Source organism: Hyla sarda, chromosome 3 (genome assembly GCF_029499605.1).
Source record: "Hyla sarda isolate aHylSar1 chromosome 3, aHylSar1.hap1, whole genome shotgun sequence".
Lineage (NCBI taxonomy): Eukaryota > Metazoa > Chordata > Amphibia > Anura > Hylidae > Hyla > Hyla sarda.
This window is the reverse complement of record NC_079191.1, coordinates 334201246-334228468: the sequence shown is the minus strand read 5'-3', so window position 1 is coordinate 334228468 and position 27223 is coordinate 334201246. Positions and strand designations below refer to the sequence as shown.

At 44.7% G+C, this 27223-nt stretch overlaps 1 protein-coding gene across 3 annotated transcripts in view; it reads right to left on the bottom strand.

Moving 5' to 3' along the window:
* Positions 1-27223, bottom strand: part of MTHFD1L (methylenetetrahydrofolate dehydrogenase (NADP+ dependent) 1 like) — a 249628-nt gene that overhangs the window by 127196 nt on the left and 95209 nt on the right. For all 3 annotated transcript variants that reach the window (XM_056567352.1, XM_056567354.1, XM_056567353.1), the window contains one exon: positions 24557-24668. In XM_056567352.1, coding sequence (XP_056423327.1) covers positions 24557-24668 — 112 coding nt within the window. The remainder of the gene's footprint in view (positions 1-24556; positions 24669-27223) is intronic.

Genomic DNA, 27223 nt, shown 5'->3' with positions numbered 1-27223 from the left:
CCGGTTATGTGACCAGACCTAAAACCGTATTATACTATACGGGTTAAAAATGAGCCGACCGGAATCACCATTTGACTCCAGTCGGCTCAATAAAGTAAACGGAGTTCAGCACTGGTCAGGCTGGGGTACGGGAGAGGCCGGTTTGCGCCTCCCCCAGCCGGATCCGGCACCCATAATGTAAAAACGACGTGTGAATGCAGCCTTAGAGGAAGTTGTGAAGTTTTTTAAGTCTGACCACAGTGTTCTCTGCTGCCGCCTCTGACCCTGTCAGGAACTGTCTGGAGTAGGAGAGTCTTTTTTTATAGGGATTTGCTACTGCTCTGGACAATTCCTGACACAGAGAGCAGCAGAGAGCACTGTTATCAGACTGGATAGTACTACACAACTTTTTCTGGAGCATAAAGCCGCTGATAAGTACTGAAAGTCTTAAGATGTTTAAAGGGGTACTCCGGTGGAAAACTTATTTTTTTTAATCAACTGGTGTCAGAAAGTTAAACAGATTTGTAAATTACTTCTATTAAAAAAAAATATTAATCCTTCCAGTACTTATTTGCTTTTGAAAACTACAGAGGAAATTCTTTTCTTTTTGGAACACAGAGCTCCCTGCTGACATCATGACCACAGTGCTCTCTGCTGACACCTCTGTCCTTTTTAAGAACTGTAAAGAGTAGGAGAAAATCCCCATAGAAAACATATGCTGCACTGGACAGTTCCTAAAATGGACAGAGCTGTCAGCAGAGAGCGTTGTGGTCATGATGTCAGCAGAGACAAAAAGAAAAGAATCTCCTCTGTAGTATTCAGCAGCTAATAAGTACTGGAAGGATTAAGATTTTTTAATAGAAGTAATTTACAAATCTGTTCAACTTTCTGGCACCAGATTAAAAAAAAAAAAAAAAAAAGTTTTCCAGCGGAGTACCCCTTTAAATAGAAATAATTTATTAATCTGTTTAACTTTCTAGCACTAGTTGATTTGAAAATAATTATTTTTCTTTGGAGTGCCCCATTTAAGCTGTGAAAAAGGGGTGAGCAAGAGATGTTTGGTCAGCACACAGCAGTGCACTCCAGCCCCACATGAGGACGATCCCGCTGCTCCGCAAAAATTAACATTTATAAAAGAAAAAGGTAAAGACAAGCCACATAAAAGACATACAATTTCTGGATGTACCGTATTTTTCGCCGTATAAGACGCACTTTTTCTTCCCCAAAACTGGGGGGTGAAAAGTTGGTGCGTCTTATAAGGCGAATACACACCTATTGCGGCGGTCCCTGTGGCCATCAACGGCCGGGACCCGCGGCTAATACAGGACATCCCCGATCGTGCTGACGCCCTGTATTAACCCTTCAGACGCGGCAATCAAAACCGCCACGTCTGAAGCGAAAATAACACTAACCCGGCTGTTCAGTCGGGCTGTTCGGGACCGCCACGGTGAAATCGCAGCGTCCCAAACAGCTTACAGGACACTGGGAGTGACCTTACCTGCCTCCTTGGTGTCTGCTCTGTGCCGGGATCCCCTGCATGGCCGTCACTCTCCTTCGTCGTCATCACGTCGTTGCGCACGCCGTCCTGTCATCCAATCGGAGCGGCATGCGTAGTGGTGTGCGTAGCGACGTCATGGCGGCGACGGAGAGCGAGGATACCCGGCTGCAGAGACGTTCCAGAGCGACGGGGACACCCCAGGGACGCGGCGACAGCAATGGAGGGCGACATCCAGGGCAGTGGTGACGAGCGGTGACAGGTCTGGAGCGGCGGGGACAGGTATTACCTCCTATACCCGTGGTCTTAAACCTGAGGACCTCCAGATGTTGCAAAACTACATCTCCCAGCATGCCCGGACAGCCGTTGGGAGTTGTAGTTTTGCAACATCTGAAGGTCCGCAGGTTGAAGATCACTGTCCTATACTTTACATTGTATTTGGTTCAGAATCATTATTTTCTAGATTTTTATCCTATAAAATTAGGTGTGTCTTATATGCCGATACGTCTTATATGACGAAAAATACGGTACATCTAATACACCTCTGCAGCTGCCTGAGGAGTAATTTCGATTATAGAAAATAAAAACGTGCCACTAATACTTAGGCCCAACCAAGTGTGAAAGAAGCCTCACACACTGAAGGAAGCTGAAACAGTTACTGAATGGTATGCCCGTGGTAGTATGAGTTCACAGCGGTGTGTAAAGCTTTCATTCAGCACTGGAAGGCTGTCACACGGTGTCAGCGATTTACATTCATAGGTATGAAAGAAGTATATTATAAACAAGGGGCCTACAGTTCAAAGTCACTCATAGAAGAAAAACAGAAATGTTTGGTATGAATGGAATGTTTTCATTTACCGCTGTATAACATGAGAATTACACTTCGATATACGGCAGGCGTAAAGGGGAACAGGCCCCAGTGAAGAATTGTCTGCATGTTCCGCATTTCAAAGCAAAATTAAACTTAGCGAGGACCTACTGCCATTAAACACACAATATTATAATACAGTAGGGAGGACGTAAACCTAACCAAACAGGAAATAAATTAATTCAGTACATAAACAGCTTAGGAGTGGCACCGTTTTGAAATAGCCAGCATAACCTGATGGGTTCAACTAGGACAACCCCCCAAATAATAGGCTTCTATTCTCTACAGTCACAGCAGTGAGAGCATCTTATCAGAAGCGAGGTCAAGGCATATAGAATTCTTGTTAGTTCTGCTCATGTAGCTAAGGTTCTGTTTCTGGAGAATGTTGATCTTAGCATAAGTATCCTGAAGCCATCAAACTACATATGTGGTTCTGCCTTACTTCCCTGCCATTGTCTTATCAAGTCTTTACTAACAGCTAGGGATGCACGATTTGGAGGAAAATGTGCAATTGAGATTATGAAGGTTAAAGGAGTACTCCGGCGTGCACTTTTTTCCTTTTATCCCGTCCGGGCTGCAAAATAAAAGAAAACACACTTTCTCTTACCTGCCAACGAGCCTCCAAAGCTCCGGTACAGGTGTTCGGTCCCCGGGCTGTATTCTTCTTACTTCCTGTTAGCCCGGCACGTCACACAGAGCTTCAGCCTATCACCGGCCGAGGCGGGACATCGCTGCGGCCGGTGATAGGCTGAAGCTCCGTGTGACGTTCCGGGCTAACAGGAAGTAAGAAGAATACAGCCCGGGGACCGAACACCTGTACCGGAGCTCCGGGGGCTCGTTGGCAGGTAAGAGAAAGTGTGTTTTCTTTTATTTTGCAGCCCAGACGGGATAAAAGTGCGCGCCAGAGTACTCCTTTAATATGGCTATTTTTTGAGTGAACTCCCCCTATTTCAAGACCATTCCCCCAATTTCATGTCCTGTATGAAATAAGAGGAACTTGGCACTAGGCAGGGGTGTCCCCTCTCCCCTCTACTTTACATTCTGGTAATGGAACATCTGCTGCAAGCTATCAAATCACACCCTGACATACGCGGAATACATGTTGGAGATAGTCAATTTAAGTGTCCAGCTTTTGCGGATGATCTCCTTCTGTATATCTCCACCCCGGAAACGTCACTCCCTGCGCTCCTGTCTGTCCTGAATGACTTCAGCGTAATGAGCAACTACAAAATTAACGTTGCAAAAAGCGTGGCCATGAATGTCTCTCTGGACGCACTGCGGGTTCAGAGCTTGCAGGGCTTGTACCCCTTTACCTGGCACCCTACCTTTTTCAAATATCTAGGTGTCCATATCCCTAGAGACCTCTCCCAGGTGGTTGCCCTTAACCTGTTCCCTCTCCTGAGTAGGTTCAAGGGTGATCTCTCTAGGTGGGAGCGTTCTGACTTTTCCTGGCTTGGACGTATTAATATCTTAAAAAATGAATCTGCTCCCCCGCCTACTCTACTTGTTTCAGACATTGCCAGTTATGCTACCCCGTGCCTTTTTTAGGCCTTTGACTGCCCTCTTCACTAATTTTGTGTGGTCCAGGGGCAGACATAGGATCTCCAAGTGCACACTGGCTCAGTCTAAAGCAAGTGGAGGTTTGGCCTTTCCCGACCCTTACTCCTCTTAACCGGCCTCCCTAGCGGTCCACATATTAGATGGATTTCATGCCTCTGGATCCAAGTTGTGGGTCTATATAGAAAATGCCCTTGCCCGCTTCCCAATCACTTCCCTCCCTTGGATCCGCCCGGCTTTCTGAACACCTACTGAAAAGGCCTCCCTGCCCTTTGTCTCTAGGGTCATCCTCTACTCTTGCACCCATCATCTAATTAAAGACACGTTTGCTGGAGCCCTTGGGCCCGCTGACCCCCATTATATTCCTGGATCTTCTCCTACTGGCTTCCTGGTTGCCCCTCCAGGCTCACCCCTTCCCATAGCCCGGGTCCTCCAGTCTTCCTCTCTGAAAACCTTGCCCGACATTGTGGGAGACACAATTGGTTCTCCCTTGCATACGTTCCAATACCTTCAACTGAAACATTTTTACAGCACCTGGCGGGTTTCTGGCAAACTCCATAGGGAACCCACGGCTTTTGAACACCTGTGCTTAGCTGCTACTGGCCCGACGCATAAGATCTCTCTACTGTACTCGATCTTCAACAGTCGTGATGCGCAGTCCCTCTTGCCCTTCCAGCAGGCTTGGTTGAGAAACTTGGATACCACTCCTACTACAGCGGACTGGGAAACGTCTTTCCTACTCTGCCATAAGGCCTCCAGGGCGGTAGCTCGGCAGGAGACCAATTACAAACTGCTCTCTCGGTGGTATAGAGTCCCTGCTCTACTCCACCGCTTCTATCCTACTGTCTCGTCTGTCTGCTGGAGATGCATGGGGGGATACCGGAACGCTGACACATATCTGGCACTCCTGCCCTTTGTTGATATCTTTCTGGTCTGGGGGTACGAGACGTTATCCACTCTGTCACCGGCACACGCATAGGGGACACCCCCCAGGCCCTTCTCTCCATGCTACCTGGCCCTGCTGATAAACTGAATAAAGGTCTAGTTGGCATCTTGCTTGCAGCTGCCAGGAGAGTGATTCCAAGGAGGTGGAAGTAGACTCCCCCCCCCCCCCCCCCCCCCCTACGGTCACGGACTGGCTTAGGGAAGTTCTGCATATCCAGGGTCTAGAAGAATGTTTGGCAGACCTTAACGCCTCCACTGAGAAGTATGTTTTGCGTTGGCGTTTGTGGATGGAATACACGGACTCACCTAGTTTCATGAGATTTGGCCTGTCCTCTACAGACACCCCCTGCCCCAGCCGATCCCCCCCCCCAGCCCAACCCCACATCTTCCCTGACTTACATTCTCCCTACCTCCCCTCATGCCACCACCCCCTTCTCTTCTCGCCCCCTTCCTTGCTGATCTTTTGCTCTTGCCTATCTCTATGACCCCTTTTGCCGCCTGCTTTGTTTTGTTCTGCTTCTTGATGAAGTAGATTTCTTTTTTTTGTTTCATAGTTTTTATATTGCATATACTGGTCCCTTCTATACGTCCATTTCATGAATCAATTTGTTTCTTGTGTGTTGCGTACTGTGGGCCTGCGAGCCCTTGTTCTATGTATGCTGTGATATTTCTTTAATAAACTTTAATATATAGAAAATATTGCAAGAAATGGTATAGGCAATGAAAGAGTGCTGTTCTCCTGTACATAGGTAAATTTATTTCTCGCCATATATGAATGTAAATTTGTTTGTGGGGATCTCAGTACTGAGTCAATGATCCATTTAAACCCATTTAAATGACAGGATCACTTTAAATGTCAATTAATGGAGTAGGGAAAAGTAAATTCTGCCCGATGACTGAATAGACCAATAGGCTATGTTCACACATTGTGCTGAATTTATTACTTCCTGTGGTTTTAGAACCACCAAGTGGTAATCTTTGTTTACTTAATATCATGCTGTGTTTTCTATTTTGCCACATTTGTTATTACATTTGGGCTATTATTTAGAAGGAAAAAAAAGAAATAAGAGGAACTGGCTATATGAGGGGGAAAGGCTATGTGAGGGGATTGGGCTATATAAGGAGGGGATTGGGTTAAATAAGGAGGGGACTGGGCTAAATTAGGAGGGACGGCTATATGAAAATCATCCAGTCATTCCCCTCATATAGCTCACTCCCTCTCATAGAGCCCAATCATCTCCACGTCATGTTAACTCTTTTCGATATGAAATGGAGAGGGATAAAATGAATTCTCTCTCATGTACCTGGCCTGCACACTCCAGCTGTTACACCTTCCAACACAGCTGGGAGGAAGGCACTATGGGTCATTTCCTCCCAGTGCTAGGCATTGCTGGGAGGAACAATTTTCTGAGACACTACACTGGCGCCAGTCAGATGGGACGCCAGAGAGTTTCCATTTGTGTTGAGCCCGTTTGTTGGGTCTGATCAATTGTTTGGAGTCGGGTTCCCATAGGCGCTTTCTTATCCAATTTCTCCTGTGCTGTGTCTGTAAGGTTGTGATTTTGGCCTGGAAAGATACTTCGCCCCCTTGATGGTTCAACCTGGTTAATAAATATGTTCCGCTGTATAGGACTTTATATATAAGAGGCAAGTGCCCAAAGAAATTTGACAAGGTCTGGATGTCCTGGTTGATTTTGGGATAGTCGGTGGTCCCTCCGGAACATGTTGGATCCCTTCAGTAGCTGTAGGTTGTTACTGAGTCTATGCTGGAGGTGGGAGGGTGTTCTGGGATGGTGTGTGCTTGTGATTGTGTATTTGTCATTGTTGGGCAGTTCTGCTCCAGTGGCTTGCATCTGGCCCAGTTCCTGTACTCTGATATTGTTTTGTACGGAGTCTTAACCCTTATGGAAGGAAGGAAGAATGATATCCTCGTTCAGATGAAAGGACGAAACCACCTTCGGTTGAAAGGAAGGAACTGGCCGGAGCACTGTCTTGTCTTGATGAATAATCAGGAAGGGAGGTTGACAAGAGAGAGCTGCCAATTCCGATATCCGTTGGATCGAGGTCACAGCTACCAAAAAGGCGACCTTCCAAGAGAGGAAACGAAGAGAAATGTCGTGGATAGGCTTGAATGGGACAGATTGCAAGGCGCTCAGGACCAAATTCAAGTTCCAAGGGGGAGTAGGAGACCTGTAGGGAGGAATCTCATGAGCTACCCCTTGAAGGAAAGTGTGAACCGAGGAGTCGGAAGCTAGAGGCCGCTGAAAAAGAATAGACAGCGCCGACACTTGGCCCTTGAGAGAACTAAGAGCCGAACGCGTTTCAAGACGTGACTGCAGAAACGCCAGAAGGTTCGGCAGAGAAAAACGAACCGGGGAAAGAAAGCGGGCCTCACACCTCACACAATAAGCCCGCCAAGTCCTATGGTAGATTCTAGCCGAGGACGGTTTACGCGCCCTGAGCATAGTGCAAATAACCCCAGGTGATAAACCGCGAGCCTTGAATTGGGGTGGCAAAGAGGACCCTGAGAAAGAAGATCCAGGCGATCTGGCAGCCGAAAGGGCACGTCCGTCACGAGCCGAACCACGTCGGCGTACCAAGATCGGCGGGGCCAATCCGGAGCCACTAGGATGGCCGATACGTCTTCCGCCCTGAGTTTCCTGAGTACTCGAGGAAGGAGGGGAAGTGGCGGAAACAGGTACGGGAGAGCGAACCGAGACCAGGGAAGGACAAGGGCATCCGCGGCCAGGGCCAGAGGATCTCTGGACTTTGCCACGAAGGTTGGGACCTGCCGATTTAGGCAGGACGCAAAGAGGTCCACGTCTGGAGTCCCCCAACGACGGCAAATGGGCTTGAACACCTCCGGGTGAAGGGACCACTCCCTGGGATCGGGAGAGGAGCGACTTAGAAAGTCCGCTTCCCAGTTGTCCACCCCCGGGATGTGGATCGCTGATATGGAGGGAACCATGCGCTCCGCCCAGATCAATATCTTGGATACCTCGGTCATGGCCGCGCTGCTGCGAGAGCCTCCTTGGCGGTTTACATACGCCACGGCCGTGGTGTTGTCCGACTGAATGCAAACTGGGCGACCCCGAAGAAGAGACTCCCAGTGTTGGAGACAAAGAAAGATTGCCCGGATCTCTAGAACATTGATAGGAAGCCTGGCTTCCTGAGGGGACCACCGACCCTGGACCGTCTGGTCCAGGAGGACACCCCCCCAACCACTGAGGCTCGCATCCGTTGTAAGAACCAGCCAGTTCAACTGTAGAAATGAGCGGCCACTCCGAGGGAGGGGAGAGTGGAGCCACCAAAGAAGAGACTGGCAAGCCGAGGTGGGCAGACGGATCCGGTGATCCAAGGACAGGGGGGATCCGTCCCAGAGAGACAGAATGGCCCACTGAAGCGGACGGCAATGGAACTGTGCAAACGGAACAGCCGTCATGGCCGCCACCATTCTGCCCAGTACTGCCATGCAGGCACGAATGGACACTAGATGCGGGCATCTCAGATGACGAACGCCGGACAGCAGAGCACTCCGCTTGTCCGAAGGGAGGAAAACTCGGGCGCTCCCGGTATCAAACCGGAGGCCCAGAAAGACCAAAGACCGGGAGGGAGAAAGGTTGAATCTCTCCTCGTTGATCAGCCACCCGAAGATGGTTAAGGTCAGCAGGGTGATGTGGAGACTTTCCTCATTCTGGATTCGGGACGGAGCCTTGATAAGAAGGTCGTCCAGGTAAGGAAGGACAGACACCCCCCTGGACCTGAGAATGGCCATAACAGCCCTGGCTGGTAAAAACCCTGGGGGCTGTAGCCAGGCCGAAGGGCAGAGCCACAAATTGAAAGTGACCCTGCGGAACGGCAAAACGTAGAAAACGTTGATGAGGAGGAAAAATCGGGATGTGGAGATACGCATTCCAAATGTCCACCGAAGACAGGAATTCACCCTGATCCATGGATGCCACGATCGACCGTAGTGACTCCATGCGGAAGTGGCGAAGTCGAAGATGTCGATTGAGGAGTTTTAGGTCTAAAATCGGATGAACTGAACCCTCCTTTTTGGTGACAACGAAGAGGTTTGAATAGAAACCCTTGAAACTGTCCTGAGATGGGACGGGCACAATGACACCCTGTTGCAGCAGAATGCGGATGGCCGAATGAAAACCTGCAGCTAGAGCAGGTGAACAAGGAGGCCGGGATGGAAAAAAACGATCTCGGGGAAAAGAAGCGAACTTGTTTCGGTAACCGTCGGAGATGACGTCCCGAACCCAAGAGTCCTGGACTTGCTCCAACCAGACATCCTGAAAAAAGTAAGCGACCACCCACCCGAGAGGTAGTCCCGGGTGGGGGCGCCCCTTCAGGTCGAGGAAGGTTTGCGGGTTCCCAATTTAGCGGGAAATCGGTTGGAACGACTATCCTGCTTCCATGAGGGGTGAAGTTTGAAGGACGGGCCCTGCCTACCCAGCGAGGGGCTCGACTTATCCTGGCGCCCATGGCCCTGGGAACGAAAGGACCGAAAGGAGGTTGACTTACGAAAAACCCCACGAGCCGCAGGGCGGCGTGCCTTGTTCTGGGGAAGCAAAGAAATTTTACCGCCCGTAGCCTCGGAAATGATGTTGTCTAGCCGTTTCCCAAAAAGGCGACTGCCAGTAAAGGCCATTTCCGTCAGAGACTTCTTGGAAGCCGAATCGGCGTTCCAAGCTTTGAGCCACATAGAGCGACGAATGGCGACTAGATTGCCAGATGCGACCATCGCACAGCAAGCAGACTCCAATGAAACCTGGCATAAATATTCACCTGCGTTTGAAACCTGACGAGTAATCTCAGCCAGATCATCCCAGAGAGGCCCCGGACAACAGCCCTTGACAAAGCTGAGAAGCCCACACCGATAAGGCCTTCGCGACCCAGGTTGAAGAGAAGGCTGGGAGCAGGGAGGATCCCACTGCCTCAAACGCGTATTTGGCCAAATTCCCGACCCGTTTGTCCGCGGGATCCTTAAAGGAAGTGGCATCCGCCAACGGTAGAGTGGTGGATTTGGATAAACGGGAGACTGGGGGGTCCACCGATGGTGGAACGGTCCATTTAGAGATAAGATCCTGAGGGAATGGACAGAGTCTTTAACCGTTTAGTGCCTTGGAAGCGCTTCTCCGGAAGCTTCCAGGCGGTCTCCAGAAGTTCATCAAACTCCTTACGAGGATGGAAAACCTTGGGAGAGCGATGAGTACGTGTAAAGGAATCTTCAGGAGCAGGGTCCGAAGGTCCAGTGTCCTGTAGATGGAAGGTGTCCCAGACTGCAGACATCAAGGTGTCCACCAAGTCAGACATGGAGGACAGCTCTTCAGAATCCGAATGCGGAGCTGGGTCTGAGTCCACTAGTTCACCCGGAGATCGGGAACGGTGAGTGGAGGCTCCCGATCTAGGTGACTGGGATCTGGAAGGGCGGTCCGGAGAATGAGAACGGTCCCTAGGAGATCGGTCGCGAGACCGTGAACGCTGCCTAGGAGCGGGAGACCTGGAGCGCGAGCGGCGCCTGTTTTCAGGAGATGAGTCAGGATAAAAAAAAACATGGGCGCCTGTGGGAGCGTCGACGGTCCGAAGACGCCAAACTTGTTTCCCGAGGGGGACGCAAGGAAGACTGCTTTAAGGCCGTAGCCACCTCCTTGTCAAGTCTGAGATTGTTTGGGAGAAGGAAGACACCCAAACCGGGGAAGGGACAGGGACCACAGACACCGAAGGGCCATCTTGGACAGGGGGAGTAGGGCGTGAGGAAGAGCAGGCAGAACAAGTGGGTTCAGCCGAACCCCCTGAAAATGTAACCTTACACCCTGTACAAGCATAGTAAGTGACCAAAGCAGGGGCCGCCTGTCTTAAAGAGGGTTCAAAGCTGGGGGCGGACATTGCAAGTACAGCTAACTAGTGACAGAAGAAAAACTGGAACAAGCTCACCCAGGTTCCTGACTGACGTCCCTGTAGCTTCAGGAATACAGGACAGCCGGCTGAATCAGCAGAGATACCGTGGCCGAGAAGGGAGACCCACAGGAGCAGCAGCATCTGTGAAGATGGCAGTGCTGGACCCGTAGCGGAGTCACGTGATCCCAACGGGGAGGAGTCACCACGCGCGCGATAGCACGGGAGAGGCTGAGAGAGGCCTGGCATGCCCGCGCTGCCGCCGGATAGGCCGAACATGCCCTCCCCGTGTGAGCGCTGCGGTTATTGGGCGCTCAGAGAGTGAAAATAAGGGGGCGGAGCTACTCGCGGCCAGGAACGGGCCAAAGCCGCGGACTAAAGTAGCGGCCTGGCTCCCGGCCGAAATGCCGCCCTGCCGCTAAAAAGCCGGCAGCCGTCTCCCACTGCGGGAACGGCTGACGGAGATAATAATCGCAGAGACCGCCCACGGAACTGAAAGTGGGTAGGTCCCAGACCGGACGGGCGCAAATGCGGTCCGGAGGAGCCGGCAGCTGCCTCACCGTATGTGGGGACGGGTGGCGGAATGAAGTATGCCGCAGATGCGGCCAGTTCCCCCCATAAAAGAGCTCCTCCAACCCTGAATAAAGATTCCCCCCATCTTAACCCTTGAGGGCCTAGGTTAGGTGATTCCCCCTAGGTTAGGTGGAGTGGGGGGGGGGGGGGTGGGGTACCGGGAATACTCACCTGACTATGGAGATATACTTACCTCCCTAGAAGTCTGTTCCCCAGAAGTCTTCACCAGACTAAGCCCTCTGCATCATGCCAGGCTTCTGTAAGCGGGGCGAGCAGAGGCAATAGGCGACCCGGACCCAAGGTACAAACCTGTGCTGGCCGGTGGCGAGGAAGGCTTAACGGACCATACTCTATTTAACCGTGCCCTTCAGTCGCATGTGGGGAAACAGGCAGCGCCATGCTCCTGTCGCCCATACTTAGAAAAAACAAAAAAGAAGAAAAAAATCTAAACACTAACTCTAAAAAAAAAAAAAAATAGACCAGGCCTGGAGCAATCCAGGCCCGTGTTGCCTCCTATGACACTAAGCTAAAACTGAGTGTCTCTAAGGCAGTAGGTGGGGTATACCCTGCTGGGAGGGGCCGACTTCTTTTTTGTATGCCTAGTGTCAGCCAGATATACCCACGGTTCCTGTGTCCCCCAATGGAGCAGAATGACAAAGAGGAGAGTCTTTTGCACTAGTAATTCCACCATTGTTTTTATTAATTTTTTATAAAAGATTTGGCGATAGGTCATTTTAAACTAGCCCAGTGGATAGATCCAAAAAGATAAGCATGCTTTCTTATCACCAGGCATCTACCTGCTAAACAGCGAGAAGTAAACTGAACAACTTGACAAATTGAAAGGTCATATTCCTGTTTTATCTCTGCACCAACCAGAAGCAAAGCAAAGCAATGAGGACCTTATTGTTTTGAAGGCAGGATGTTTATATTATGAGACTTAGCAGGAGGAGAGGCAATAAGGTGTAGAGTGATTTCTAGAAATGAAAGACCCCTTCCTTTCTCATAGCATGGGAGGGGACCTCCTAAAACACATGTTCTCTTGTGCCTCAGATGCTTTCATTATCTGACATTTTAACCTTCAAACAAAAAGGCTTTTTCATCCTCCAAAATTGCAATATCATAAGGCCACAGTGGCATCAAAGATCAGTTTTTTTTTACATAGCTATAATCCTATGTTAACCTTCTATCATGTCTAAGGCAACCTTGTGGCCCATGACTAGCAGCACACTAGTAATTTGGTCATTTATAAATGATCTTTCATAAAATACAATTTTCTGTCGCGTAGTAAGCTTGTTAATATACATATGCCAAGTACGTCCAGAAGAAATTAAGATGCACTCACCACGTCTTATTGCAGGTAACTTCTGTTTATTGCAGTGTAGTTTCAAGCAAGACCCTTGCAGCCAGTGAAGGGAGTATGTGCAGTGTGCAGAACGTCTCAGGTGTGACAGCTGTTTCACCCGCGCATGTGGCCTTCGTCAGACCACACCTGTCAGTGACACCAGCACCGGTAAATACCCTTAAGGTGTGGAAAAGTTGTGTGTATTCAATATGGAAATGGACACTATACCTAACACGGACGCTGATAATGCAGACCCAGAGCATATTTTAGCAGCCGGGAGGCAGGACGCTGAAACGTTCTTTCTACAGAGCAATGCTGAAGATCATTTACATTTACTTTGTACCAGAAACCTAGAACACAAGATTAACCTCTTAGCTGAAAGAGAGTTACGGGTAATTCTGGACCATATGTTCCCTCAAATCTTATAAGGAGTGGGCTTCGCAATTATAAGGAACCCTCACTGTTTCTAGACAACCCAAACTTTATTGCGAAATGGGATAAAATTCATTTGGACTATTCATTGAATATGCTCAGTTTGGTACTTGAACAAAATGAAGCTGACTATATAGAAGTAAAAGAGCAGCTCGGAAGAGCAAAAGTTGAACTTCGCACTAGTATGACTGAACAACAAAGACCAGGTTTTCTGAAGAAATTAGATAAATTGGTAAACCTGCAGAGCGTATTTAAAGAACAGAAAATGGATAAATATCTCCAGGACAAAACAGACTTTGATACAGGGAAGATATTTAACAAGGGAAATACATCTAAAAATGTGAAATCCAGAAAAACATGGAATAAAAACCAAAACCAGAAGAAAAATTATAAAAAAAAACCTGAAAGAACCACCACGGATTTCTAACAACGGAATCGGAGTCAAGTGGCTCGGCGGACAGAGGGAACACTCCATCAAGGAATTTTGTCCCTTTAGGAAAAGAAAGACCCGCTGTGGAAGAAAAAGATATGGTGTAAAACGCAAGAAAGTGGGTTGGAGAACATAAAGAACGCCTCAATAGATGAGCCTCCCCGACACCCACCTGCTATTAATTTAATAGACGTCTTGGAGACTGCAGCCATTTCAGTCCTTGAAAAGGGCCTTAAAGGGGTTATCCACCATAAGGTGTTGTGAGATTACCATAATACTGTGGCTAGCTTTTTGTGAACTGCTATTTCCTGTTTGAGTTTTCTTTTTTTGACTACAAATCCCACACTTCCATCTTCCTCCCTCCCACACATCAGCCACCCCACCCATTGAAACATAAATGAGCTTCATCCATTCAAAGACCTATGGCTTTCAATCAGGGTGCCTACAGCTGTTGCATTAGTTGCAGCTTGATCTCTCTCCCACCAAGCGATCCCTCCACCCATTGAAGCAGACAGGCTCCCTGTCATCAGCTGACTAGTGAATCAAGTCTCGGTCGCATTGCAACCTGGGAAAAATTTGAGACAACAGTCATTTTGTATGCTGGTAAAAATAAATATTCGAGTGAAAATCACATAAGAATTGTGAGAAAACCGTCACACCGGTACAGACACTATATTATGAACTACACTAACTCTAAAGCCCCTGTAGAATAGTCAAATAAAAAAAATTCCTGGAATACCCCTTTAATTTTTGTGTAACTGACAGCTCTCACCTAGTGGACTTTGAAATAGATTTATTTAAAAACGTTTGCAAGCTCAATTTAAAGAAAGTTTTTTCTAATAAAGATATAACATCTAGTACTAAGGAAGGTGAACAACCAGTTTCAATTGGTCCACTAGGTTTCAGCCCGTTAGTACACCCTGATAAAGCTGAATTTGACTGTTTAGTTATATTAATGGAACTTCTGGGAGCAGATATAAATGAGAATGTAATCCAAGAGAATGAGCAGGGTTTTTTCTCAGGGGGGCGTGAAATCTACATTTAACACACCAATCACACCGGGGTGTAGTTTAGAATACTTCTAACACAAAATTCCCGAGGATATACGAGCAATTAAATATCCTGGTGATCCCCCAAACCTCAAGCCCCAAATGAAAAATGCCATTATATGGTTGAGATCGCTTAAAAATGTGATTGTAAAAAGATCAGACAAGGGGGGTAATGTGGTGCTAATGAAGGAAGAATACTACATTAAGTAAGCACACCGACAACTTTCCAACATCCAGAATTACACCCAGCTGGAAAAAAATCAAAAACATATCAGCCCACTTGCAAACATTCCTCAGAGTGTAGAACACAACATTATTTCTAATTCTACAGCCAACAAACAGTGGTATTTTTTACCTAAAGTACATAAAACATTAGAGGCCACACCCGGACGACCAATTGTCTCCGGTGTGGGGTCTCTAATGGAGCCCTTGTACCGTAACATAGATTGTTTGCTCTTGCATCCACTCTTATCACATGTCCCAGCACTAGTCAAAGACACAAATTAATTCCCAAGTGAACTGAGAAATATAACTTGGAAATCAGGCTATATTTTGGCATCTATAGATATTGAAAGCCTTTTCACCAGTATTAATCAGGGACTAGCCATACAACAAATCCATGATTTACTGGCTACTACTGGTAAAAGTGAGGACTACAATGATTTTATTTCTGAAGCTCTGACTCTGATCCTGACCAACAATGTATTTCAGTTTGATGAAACTTGGTACAGCCAAAAAAGCAGGGTGGCTATGGGAACCCCGTAGCATGTACATTAGCAAATTTATATCTGGCTGTTTTTGAAAAAAAGTATATATTCGCCGAACTTAATTCCTTCATCTCTAAGATAGTAAACTATATGCGTTTGGGGATAATGTTTTTATTGTATGGGCAGGACCAGAGTCAGAGTTCGAAACTTTTGTGAAATATCTAAACATTAGCAACAATTTGAATCTTAAATTTACTTTAAAAACAAGTGACAAGGAACTAGAATTTCTTGATTAAAATCAAGGATGGAGAATTGCATACCGTAGGTTACAGAAAACCCACAGCTGGAAACTCTATTTTTTATCATGCAAGCTATCATCCCACACATACTAAATTAGCTGTCCCATATGGACAATACCTGAGATTGCGTAGGATCAACAATAAGTTACGCTCCTTTGATGAGCAGTCTGGAGATCTTACTAGACACCTGCTCATCCGAGGATACCCACGTAACATTCTAAACACCGCTTTAGCTAAAGCTAGAAAACAAGATAGGAACAAACTATTAAGCAAATATAACCCCAACATGGAACCCCAACAAATAATACCAACACAGACTCTGCTTAACGTTCAAATATAGTCCTTCAGCAAATACAATAAAACAAGTTATACATAAGAACTGGTATTTAATACAAAAAGATCAAATCCTAGCGAAATATACTTCCAAAAAAAACATTATTGCATTTAAAAGAGTGCCTAACCTAGGCGATTCCCTCACTAGAAGCAAATATTTAAACAAAAAGAAAAAGGAATGGCTACAAGATGCGATCCCCAAGGGTAACCACAAATTTGGAAATTGCAAGTGGTGCCTGCAACTTCGGAACGGAATACATTTCAAAGTAGGAGGCACCGATGCAAACACAAAAGATTTCATGTGCTGCCGAACCGATTTTGTAGAGTATGCAATTACCTGCGATTGCGGACCATTTTACATAGGTAGCACTACTTGACCTATGCACGCTTGCTTTTGCGAGCATTTATACTCTTTAATCACCCCAATTTTCACTGTAGGACCAGAGCGTTGTTTTGCACATCTGACCACTGACACTTTAAGCATTAATAACTCTGGGATGCTTTTACCTTTCATTCTGATTCTGAGATAGTTTTTTCGTGACATTCTACTTTATGTTAGTGGTAAATTTTCGTCGATACTCGCATAATTTCTTGGTGAAAAATTCCCAAATTTGATGAAAAAATAGAAACTTTAGCATTTTTGCAACTTTGAAGCTCTCTGCTTGTAAGGAAAATAGACATTCCAAATAAATTATATTTTGATTCACAAATACAATATGTCTACTTTATGTTTACATCGTAAAGTTGATATGTTTTTACTTTTGGAAGACGTCAGATGGCTTCAAAGTTCAGCAGCAATTTTCCATCATAAATTTTGTTTACATCATAAAGTTGATATGTTTTTACATTTGGAAGACATCAGAGGGCTTCAAAGTTCAGCAGCAATTTTCTAATATTTCACAAAATTTTCAAAATCTGAATTTTTCATGGACCAGTTCAGGTTTGAAATGGATTTGAAGGGCCTTCATATTAGAAATACCCAATAAATGACCCCATTTTAAAAACTGCACCCCTCAAAGTATTCAAAATGACATTCAGTAAGTGTGTTAACCCTTTAGCTGTTTTACAGGAATAGCAGCAAAGTGAAGGAGAAAATTTTAAATCTTCATTTTTTTACACTCGCATGTTCTTGTAGATCTAGTTTTTGAATTTTTACAAGGATTAAAAGGAGAAAAATCCTCTCAAAATTTGTAACCCAATTTTTCTCGAGTAAGGAAATACCTCATATGTGTATGTCAAGTGTTCGGAAGGTACAGTAGAGGGCTCAGAAGGGATTTTGGCGAGTGAGTTTTTCTGAAATGGTTTTTGGGGGGCATGTCACATTTAGGAAGCCCCTATGGCGCAAGAACAGCAGAGACCCCCCACATGGCATACCATTTTGGAAGCTACACCCCTCAAGGCACATAACAAGGGGTCCAGTGAGCCTTAACACCCCACAGGTGTTTGACGACTTTTCGTTAAAGTCGGATGTGTAAATGAAAACAACATTTTTCACTAAAATGCTGGTTTTGCCCCAAATGTAACATTTTTACAAGGGGTACTAGGAGAAAATTCACCCCCATAATTTGTAACCCCATTTCTTCTGAGTATGGAAGTACCCCATGTGTGGAAGTCAAGTGCTCCGCTGGTGCACTACAATGCTCAGAAGAGGAGGAGCGCCATTGAGCTTTTGGAAAGATAATTTGTTTGGAATGGAAGTCAGGGGCCATGTGCATTTACAAAGCCCCCCGTGTGCCAGAAGTGTAGTTTCCATAATGGGGTCACATGTGGGGGGGTTCCATTGTTCTGGCACTATGGGGGCTTTGTAAACACACGTGGCCTTCAATTCCGGACAAATTTTCTATCCAAAAGCCCAATGGCGCTCCTTCTCTTCTGAGCATTGTAGTGCGCCAGCAGAGCACTTTACATCCACATATGGGGTATGTTCTTACTCAGAAGAAATTGGGTTACAAATTTTGAGGGCCTTTTTTCCTATTTTCCCTTGTGAAAATGAAAAATTTTGGGTAACACCAGCATTTTAGTGAAAATTTTGTTTTTCATTTTCCCATCGAACTTTAACGAACATTCGTTAAACACCTGTGGGGTGCTAAGGCTCACTATACCCCTTGTTACGTTCCGTGAGGGGTTTAGTTTCCAAAATGGGGTCATATATGGGTATTTAATTTTTTGCGTTTATGTAAGAGTCACTGTAAAATCAGCCACCCCTGTGTAAATCACCAATTTAGGCCTCAAATGTACATAGTGCGCTCTCACTCCTGAGCCTTGTTGTGGGCCCACAGAGCATTTTACGCCCACATATGGGGTATTTCTGTACTCAGAAGAAATTGAGTTACTAATTTAGGGGTCTTTTTTCCTTTTACTGCTTGTGAAAATAAAAAGTATGGGGCAACACCAACATGTTAGTGTAAAAAAAAATAAAAAAATTACACTAACAGGCTGGTGTAGCCCCCAACTTTTCCTTTTCATAAGGGGTAAAAGGAGAAAAAGCTCCCCAAAATTTGTAGTGCAATTTCTCCTGAGTACAGAAATACCCCATATGTGGCCCTAAAATGTTTCCTTGAAATACGATAGGGCTCCGAAGGGAGAGAGCACCATGCGCATTTGAAGACTAAATTAGAGATTGCTTAGGGGTGGACATTGGGAATCACTGGCTTAAAATAACCCTAACAGGGTGCCTCCAGCTGTTGCTAAACTCCCAGCATGCCTGGACAGTCAGTGGCTGTCCGAAAATGCTGTTTTGCAACAGCTGGAGGCTCCATTTTGGAAACACTGCCGTACAATACGTTTTTCATTTTTATTGGGGGGACAGTGTAAGGGGGTGTATATGTAGTGTTTTACCCTTTATTATGTGTTAGTGTAGTGTAGTGTAGTGAAGTGTTTTTAGGGTACATTCACATGGGCGGAGGTTTACAGTGAGTTTGCCGCAGCTCATACTTGAAGAAGGAAACTCACTGTAAACCCGCCCGTGTGAATGTACCCTGTACATTCACATGGGGGGCAAACCTCCCGCTGTTTCAAAACTACAACTACCAGCATGTACTGACAGTTGCCTAACTCCGTATTTTCCAACCAGTGTGCCTCCAGCTGTTGCAAAACTACAACGCCCAGCATGTACTGATCGCCGAAGGGCATGCTGGGAGATGTAGTTATGTTTAGCCAAACAACTACACAGCAAACATTTGAGCGCAGTATGTAGGTCCCAGGGGTACCAATATATAACCAAAAAACAAAGAGACCCACAATACTAATAATATTGCAAAAGGTATGACATAGTATAGTACAATGTAGATATAACATCTAACATACATAAGTATAAGATAGGGAGCAGCAATATAGTATTATTGACAAAATGGAAACCCAAAAATTGGAAACAAAAAAATACCTAAAAACGCTACCTGTCAAATACCCACAAGCCAGGAACACCAAGCACCAACACCCCTTGGTTGGTGCTTGGTGTTCCTGGCTTGTGGGTATATGACAGGTAGCGTTTTTAAGAATTTTTTTGTTTCCAATTTTTGGGTTTCCATTTTGTCTATAATACTGTATTGCTGCTCCCTATCTTATACTTATGTATGTTAGATGTTATATCTACATTGTACTATACTAGGAATCTGCAGTTTTGTCAGTTATATATCGTACATGCTCTTTACTGAATACCTACATTACCAATACCAGATTCACTGGCACTTGTTGTCTCCTGCCCAAGGTTATCCTCTGCCTTTTTAATCATTTTAATTGTTTGTCTTATTTTGTCTAATAGAGATGTAGTTATGCAACAGCTGGAGGTACGCAACTACAACTCCCAGCATGCCGAGACAGCTGTTTGCTGTTTGGGCATACTGGGATTTGCAGTTTTGCAACATCTGGAGGGCTACAGTTTAGCGATCACTGCACAGTGATCTCCAAACTGTAGCACTCCAGCTGTTGCAAAACTGCAAATCCCAGCATGCCCAAAAAGCAAACAGCTGTCTCGGCATGCTGGGAGTTGTAGCTTTGCAACATCTGGAGGGCTACAGTTTAGAGACCACTGTATAGTGGTCTCAAACTGTAGCCCTCCAGATGTTGCTAGGCAACTCACCGGCTTCCGTAGGATCCAGGGAGCCGCATCTCCGTACTCCTCTGCTGCCGATCACCGCCGCCACCGATGGGTAGGTTGACTTCGGTGCCAGTCCTAGTTTTCCTGTTCTGCCCGGCCTACTGTGGGTGGGCAGAACGGGGAAACAGACAGTCAACCACCCGATCTGCTATTGGTCGTCACTTCTTGACGACCAATAGCAGGGATAGGAGGGGTGGCACCCCTGCCACCTCACTCCTATCCCTTCAGGGGGATCGTGGGTGTCTTGGACAACCCCGATGCCCCTTATTTTCCGGGTCACCGGAGACCCGTATGATCCGGATTCACCGCAAATCGGCGGTGTGAACTCACCGGCGACTGTAGACATGGGGTGGTCCCTGCCTGGCAGGACCAAAATTCCCACGGACATACGCGTACGTCCTTGGTCCTTAACTACCAGGTAGCTAGGAAGTAGGCGTACGTCCTTGGTCCTTAAGGGGTTAAAGTCTGGGAAAAGCTCCTCACGAGTGATGCAGCACATGAAAGATGCGCACAGTAATAATCCAAGCGCATTAAGGTTTTTCGGTATAGAAAGAATTCCTGTGCAGGAAGGGTTAAAAAGAAAGAAAGCCCTTCTCTGCAAAGAAGCTTTATGGATATTGAAAACTGAAGAACAAGGGAACTTAGGACTCAACAACAAGATAGATTTGGGAATCTTCTTATAAGTATTTCTTTTCTTCATTTTGTACATGTGGAATGCATTGCCTGTATTTGGTTTTATCTTATGAATACATATTTTTTAGATCAAGTGATTACCTGTGAACACCTGATCAGTGACGTCCACACCTTAGGGTATTTACCGATGCTGGCGTCACTGACAGGTGTGGTCTGACGAAGCGAAGCGGGTGAAACAGCTGTCACACCTGAGACGTTCTGCAGCGTCCTGCACATACTCCCTACACTGGATGCAAGGGTCTTGCTTGAAACTACACTGCAATAAACAGAAGTTACCTGCAATAAGATGTGGTGAGTGCATCTTTATTCTTTCTGGATGTATTCATATTGCTCTATGTGCATTATAGATCGCACCACCTGTACACCAACATTTACCGTGTTTGAGGTTTGAATTAAGCACGGCACTAAAGGGTACCTGCAACGCCACGAAGGCGGTGCTCAGCATTGCTATATCTGCCCTATATATACACATATGCCAAGCTTCTAATTACTAATGCAACAACTGTTTTTTTTAACCCACTAAGGACACAGGCAATTTCATTTTTGCGTTTGTTTTTTTTCTCCTTGCCTCCAAAGAGCCAAAACTGAATTTTTCCATCCACATATCCGAATAGGTTTACTTTGATTTTTTTTACATTGTTTTATTTGTAAAATAGGAAAACAGAGTAATTTATTTTAATTGGGTGAGATTTACTTTTAAAAAAAATTACTTTTTTAACACTTTTGTGTTTTAAATCCTTAAAAAGGAATATTTATAGCAATGATTACTATTACTGTTCCATGCTATACATTGGTATAGCACTGATCATTGATATCTGCAATCCACTTGTATAGTCTGCCATAAGGCAGCAGAGGGGCATGAGGCAGGTAAACAGAGCTCCGGCTGTCATCTTGACTTATCAGACCCCCGCAATTGTGCTGCGGGTGGTCATATGAGTCTCACAAGGCCACCTAATGCTTTAGATGCCATGATCAGTATTGATCACGGCCGCAATATCAACCATCACTGCAGTACTCCACCAATCTGGCCTTTATGGTAAAGTGGCCAGAAAGAAGCCTCTGCTCAGTATTAGATCCATGATGGAGTTTGCAAAAAAACAAAAATCCTCTAAAGGACTCTAAGACTGAGAAACAAGATTCTCTGGTCTGATAAAACAAAAATGTAACTTTGTGGCCTCAATTTTAAGCGTCATGTCTTGAGGAAACCAAGTACTGCCCATCACCTGCCTCCCAATACTATCCCTATGCATATAGCCAAGACAATAGAAGAATGGCTTCGGGAACATCTCTAAGTGACTTAAAAAAAAGGCTTTCACTGACCGTCCTCAACGGCAAAAAATTCCCAAATCCATACAAAACTTGTGGCATCATACAAAAGACAACTGGAGGCTGTAAAAGGTGCTTCTATGTACTAAGGAAGGGGTCTAAATACTTATGTCAATGCAATATTTTGGGTTTTCCTTTTCAATAAATAAGCAAAGATTTCTGACATTTTGTTTTTCCTTTGTCATTATGAGGTATTGAGCGCAGAAAGAGAAGGAAAATGTTTTTAGTTATTTTTTATTTTAGCACAAGGCTGGAAAAAAAAATCGGATAAAAGTGAGAGGGTCTTAATACTTTCTGAATGCATTTAACTTATTGAGGCTTAGGCGTATTCATGTACGCAGCACTGCCACTAGTTCCACACACAATCTCGATTCCTAACTGGTAGATGTGGAGGTTATAGATGAATAAAATGGACTTTCATTTATCTCAGAAAAAAATTCTATGAAATGTTTTATTAGATATATAAAGATTAATGCTATCCAACATTTTAAGTGCAACTAAGCTGTCAATTTCATCGAACTGGAAGAACGTAGCACTCACCCCTTTTTGATAAAAACAAGGAACTGGTTTATTGAAGAAACATTACGATGTACACAAACATCTAGGATAAAGGAACTGTACAGGTGAGCTCCCTTGACCTCGCACATTTTAAGTGCAACTAAGGTTGTAAACAAGGTTGTAAGGAGGCAACCATGACTCTTAAAGGGGTATTCCAGGCAAAAACTTTTTTTTATATATCAACTGGCTCCGGAAAGTTAAACAGATTTGTAAATTACTTCTATTAAAAAATCTTAATCCTTCCAATAGTTATTAGCTTCTGAAGTTTTCTGTCTAACTGCCCAATGATGATGTCACATCCCGGGAGCTGTGCATGATGGGAGAATATCCCCATAGGAGCTGGACAGCTCCCGGGACGTGAGTCATCAGAAAGCAGTTAGACAGAAAACAGCAACTCAACTTCAGAAGCTAATAACTATTGGAAGGATTAAGATTTTTTAATAGAAGTAATTTACAAATCTGTTTAACTTTCCGGAGCCAGTTGATATATATAAAAAAAAAAGTTTTGGCTTTGGAATACCCCTTTAATAACCTGTGGATTCTGCTTGAGAGTTTAGATTTGCTTATGACTTGATAAAAGGGATGAATCCCAAAAGCTTGTCTCTACAAAATCTTGTTAGTCCAATAAAAAAGGTATTACAAGATACTGCAACATTTTTTGATTTTGCACTCTTTAACCCCTTAAGGACACATGACGTACTGGAATGTCATGTGTCCGCTCCCGATCTATAACGCGGGGCCACGGGCCGGGACCCGTGGCTAATAGCGCGCGGCATTGATCGCTGTGCCGTGTGCTATTAACCCTTTAGACGAGGCGTTCAAAGTTGAACGCCGCGTCTAAAGTGAAACTGAAACCATGCCGGTTAGCTCAGTGTGCTGTTCGGGATAGCCGCGGCGAAATCGCGGCATCCCAAACAGCTTACAGGACAGCAGGAGGGTCCCTACCTGCCTCCTCGCTGTCCGATCACCGAATGACTCCTCAGTGCCTGAGATCCAGGCATGAGCAGTCAAGTGGCAGAATCATCGATCATTGGTTTCTTATGAGAAACTAGTGATCAATGTGAAAGATCAGTGTGTGCAGTGTTATAGGTCCCTATGGGAGCTATAACACTGCAAAAAAAAAGTGGAAAAAAAAGTGAATAAATATCATTTAACCCCTTCCCTATTAAAAGTTTGAATCACCCCCCTTTTCCCATAAAAAAAAAAACCACAGTGTAAATAAAAATTAAAATAAACATATATGGTTTCGCCACGTGCGGAAATGTCCGAATTATAAAAATATATTGTTAATTAAACCGCACGGTCAATGGCGTGCTCGCAAAAAAATTCCAAATCCAAAATAGTGTATTTTTGGTCACTTTTTATACCATGAAAAAATGAATAATAGTCCTATCAATGCAAAAATGGTACCGTTAAAAACTTCAGATCACGGCGCAAAAAATGAGCCCTCATACTGCCCCATACACGGAAAAATAAAAAGTTATAGGGGTCAGAAATGACAATTTTAAACGTATTAATTTTCCTACATGAAGTTATGATTTTTTCCAGAAGTGCGACAAAATCAAACCTATATAAGTAGGGTATCATTTTAACCGTATGGACCTACAGAATAAATATCAGGTGTCATTTTTACCGAAAAATGTACTACGTAGAAACGGAAGCCCCCAAAAGTTACAAAACGGTGTTTTTTTTTCAATTTTGTCTCACAATGATTTTTTTTTTTCCGTTTCACCGTAGATTTTTGGGCACAATAACTGACGTCATTAAAAAGTAGAATTGGTGGCGCAAAAAATAAGCCATCATATGGATTTTTAGGTGCAAAATTGAAAGAGTTATGATTTTTTAAGGAGCAAAAAACGAAAATGCAAAAACGGAAAAAACCCGGTCCTTAAGGGGTTAAATATGTAGATTTTACAAAACACTTTCAAATGAATTGCTGCCTCCACTGTGAATTAACTGTGTTTACTTACCAACAAAACCATCTTCACCCACAAGTTTCAATGCAATCTTGTCAGCCAGCACAGAAGAACTGCCATGTGCAATGTTAGCAAAAGGTCCAGCATGGACAAAAACTGGAGATCCCTGTTAAAATCCAGACAAAATTTTACAACAAGAATGAACCAATGAAATGGTCTCAGGTGTACTAAGAATACAAATATTATACCCATAATAATATACATACCCATGATATAATGCAACATTAAAAACATTGTTAAGTCTTGTACTATATATTGGGACCTTTAATGCAGCTTAAAGTATACCTCTACTGAAAAAAAAAAAATGTCAGTGTATTCTTAGATCTCTATACACAGTCCTTCAATGCTCAGCTGTTTGTGCTGAACATTACTCCGACCTCATTCACTAATAGGGCACAGGCATTACCAGCAAAGTCACAGATACAGTAGAGCTGCAGCCTAGAGAGTATGGGACCCGGCTATGTTCAGAAGTCCCATAGAAAGTAAATGCAGGGGTGGTCAATCATGCACACTATCACTCTATTAATTTTTTTAGGAGGGGGGGGGGGCAAGGGACCACCAGTGGTTGGATCACCATTCCACTGGTTAGTTAGAGACATTATATTCAAAGTCGCTCCTCTGTCCAGGCTTCAGGTTAGTTTGACATCATCTGCTTCGTAAAATCATACTGGCTATGACTGTCCCATTTTTTCCCCCTCTTTTCTTACAGGATCATTTACATCGCAGGGAGATTTACAACATGTTAGATATCACTGCTGATCAATGAGGAGCATGTGTGATAAGACTTAAATGGGCCCTGTCAGATATAAATAAAAACATTTTTACATGTTGCACATCTTGGCAAAACATTAACTTTTCTAATATCCTTCATAGGAATTTTTTTTCCTTTTTATAGAAATCATGGCTTAAAAAATCATGGCTTTGTCCATGCTTAAGCACAGGCATGGACAAAGTCCAGTGAGAGAGAGTGGGCTAGTACTCCTTTGTGCTCTCTCCTGTCTGATAGTACTCCTCTGTCCTCTCTCCTGTCTGATAGGACTCCTCTGTCCTCTCTCCTGTCTGATAGGACTCCTTTGTGCTCTCTCCTGTCTGATAGTACTCCTCTGTCCTCTCTCCTGTCTGATAGGACTCCTTTGTGCTCTCTCCTGTCTGATGGCACTCCTCTTTGCCCTCTCCTGTCTGATAGCACTCCTCTGTGTCCTCTCCTGTCTGATAGGACTCCTCTGTGCTCTCTCCTGTCTGATAGGACTCCTCTGTGCCCTCTCCTGTCTGATAGGACTCCTCTGTGCTCTCTCCTGTCTGATAGGACTCCTCTGTGCTCTCTCCTGTCTGATAGGACTCCTCTGTGCTCTCTCCTGTCTGATAGGACTCCTCTGTGTACAGGACAGGAGACAGCACAGAGGAGTCCTATCAGACAGGAGAGACCACAGAGGAGTCATATCAGACAGTGCTAGCCCACACTCACTTACTGGACCTTGTCCATGCCTGTGCTTCAGCTTGGACAAAGCCATGATTCTATGAGCCATGATTTCTATAAAATGGAATAACATTTTTCTTGAGTATTTGTATCTGACAGTGCACATTTAAGGCAACTCTTTTGGCCAGCACTGTAATAAAACAGTGCATCAATGTCATAGGACCACACAGAAATCCATAAGATCAAAAATGTAGAATAATGTGAGTACAGCATAATAAATGTAAAAAAAAACATCAGATTTTTATATTTACACTGAGCAAATGTACATGATCCTTATATACCTAAATTCTATTCCCTAGCACATATTTTCACTGATCACATATTCACGGTAATGTCATGTCCATCTGTCACCACTACCTATTCATTCACATAGTTTTCTAAAAGAATGTTTAGCTGTAGTTAATAGTCACTGTGCTGAGCATGAGTTACGGCAGTCTCTTGCTGCCAACATCTGTGAAAACACGACTCGTCCTTTCTTTGCCGCAGAGTAAACAGGTATAGACAGCTCTTGGAAAATTCCCATATACCGTCCTGCTTTTTGGCTATAGGGGCTTTAAAAAAAAGAAATAACAGAACAAAAAGATAGGACGAGAGGAAGCGGCCTGCATATCACAAACAAGCATATGGAGTATCGGTCAGAGGACAGGCCCTATCTGCACACTTATAAAACACAACTGGGACAGACGTGTTAACATATGAATCTTTCTAAGAATGGAAGTCGTAGAAGAATGGCCTGTCTTTCCCAGCACTTTTCCATACCACATTATAGATAAAAATGAAACAAACAACAAATCTCCCACAGCTTGTAACTTTGATATGAATATCAAGTTTTCTTACATCAAGATTTCAAGGTGTTTTCTAACAGGACACATTAAAGTGAGCTGTTCTACATTTTTTTTAAACAGATTTGTTTGTATATTTCAGAAATATAACATAAAGTGTAAGTCCAGATGTGGTAGAAGTTCTCCACCACAAGTTCTGATGCAAACCTGGGCCTAAGCATTAAGCCAAATGGAAACCAGTGTAAAATCTGCAACACTGAGGGCACAATGTCTTTGGATTTATTGTTCGGGCACGGGATATGAATTACGAGTTCACACTGGGAAAACAACCATGAAATGGTACACTGCCCAATTATAAGCCATCACAATGCAATAAATGTCTAATTGTTAGGACCCAACCAC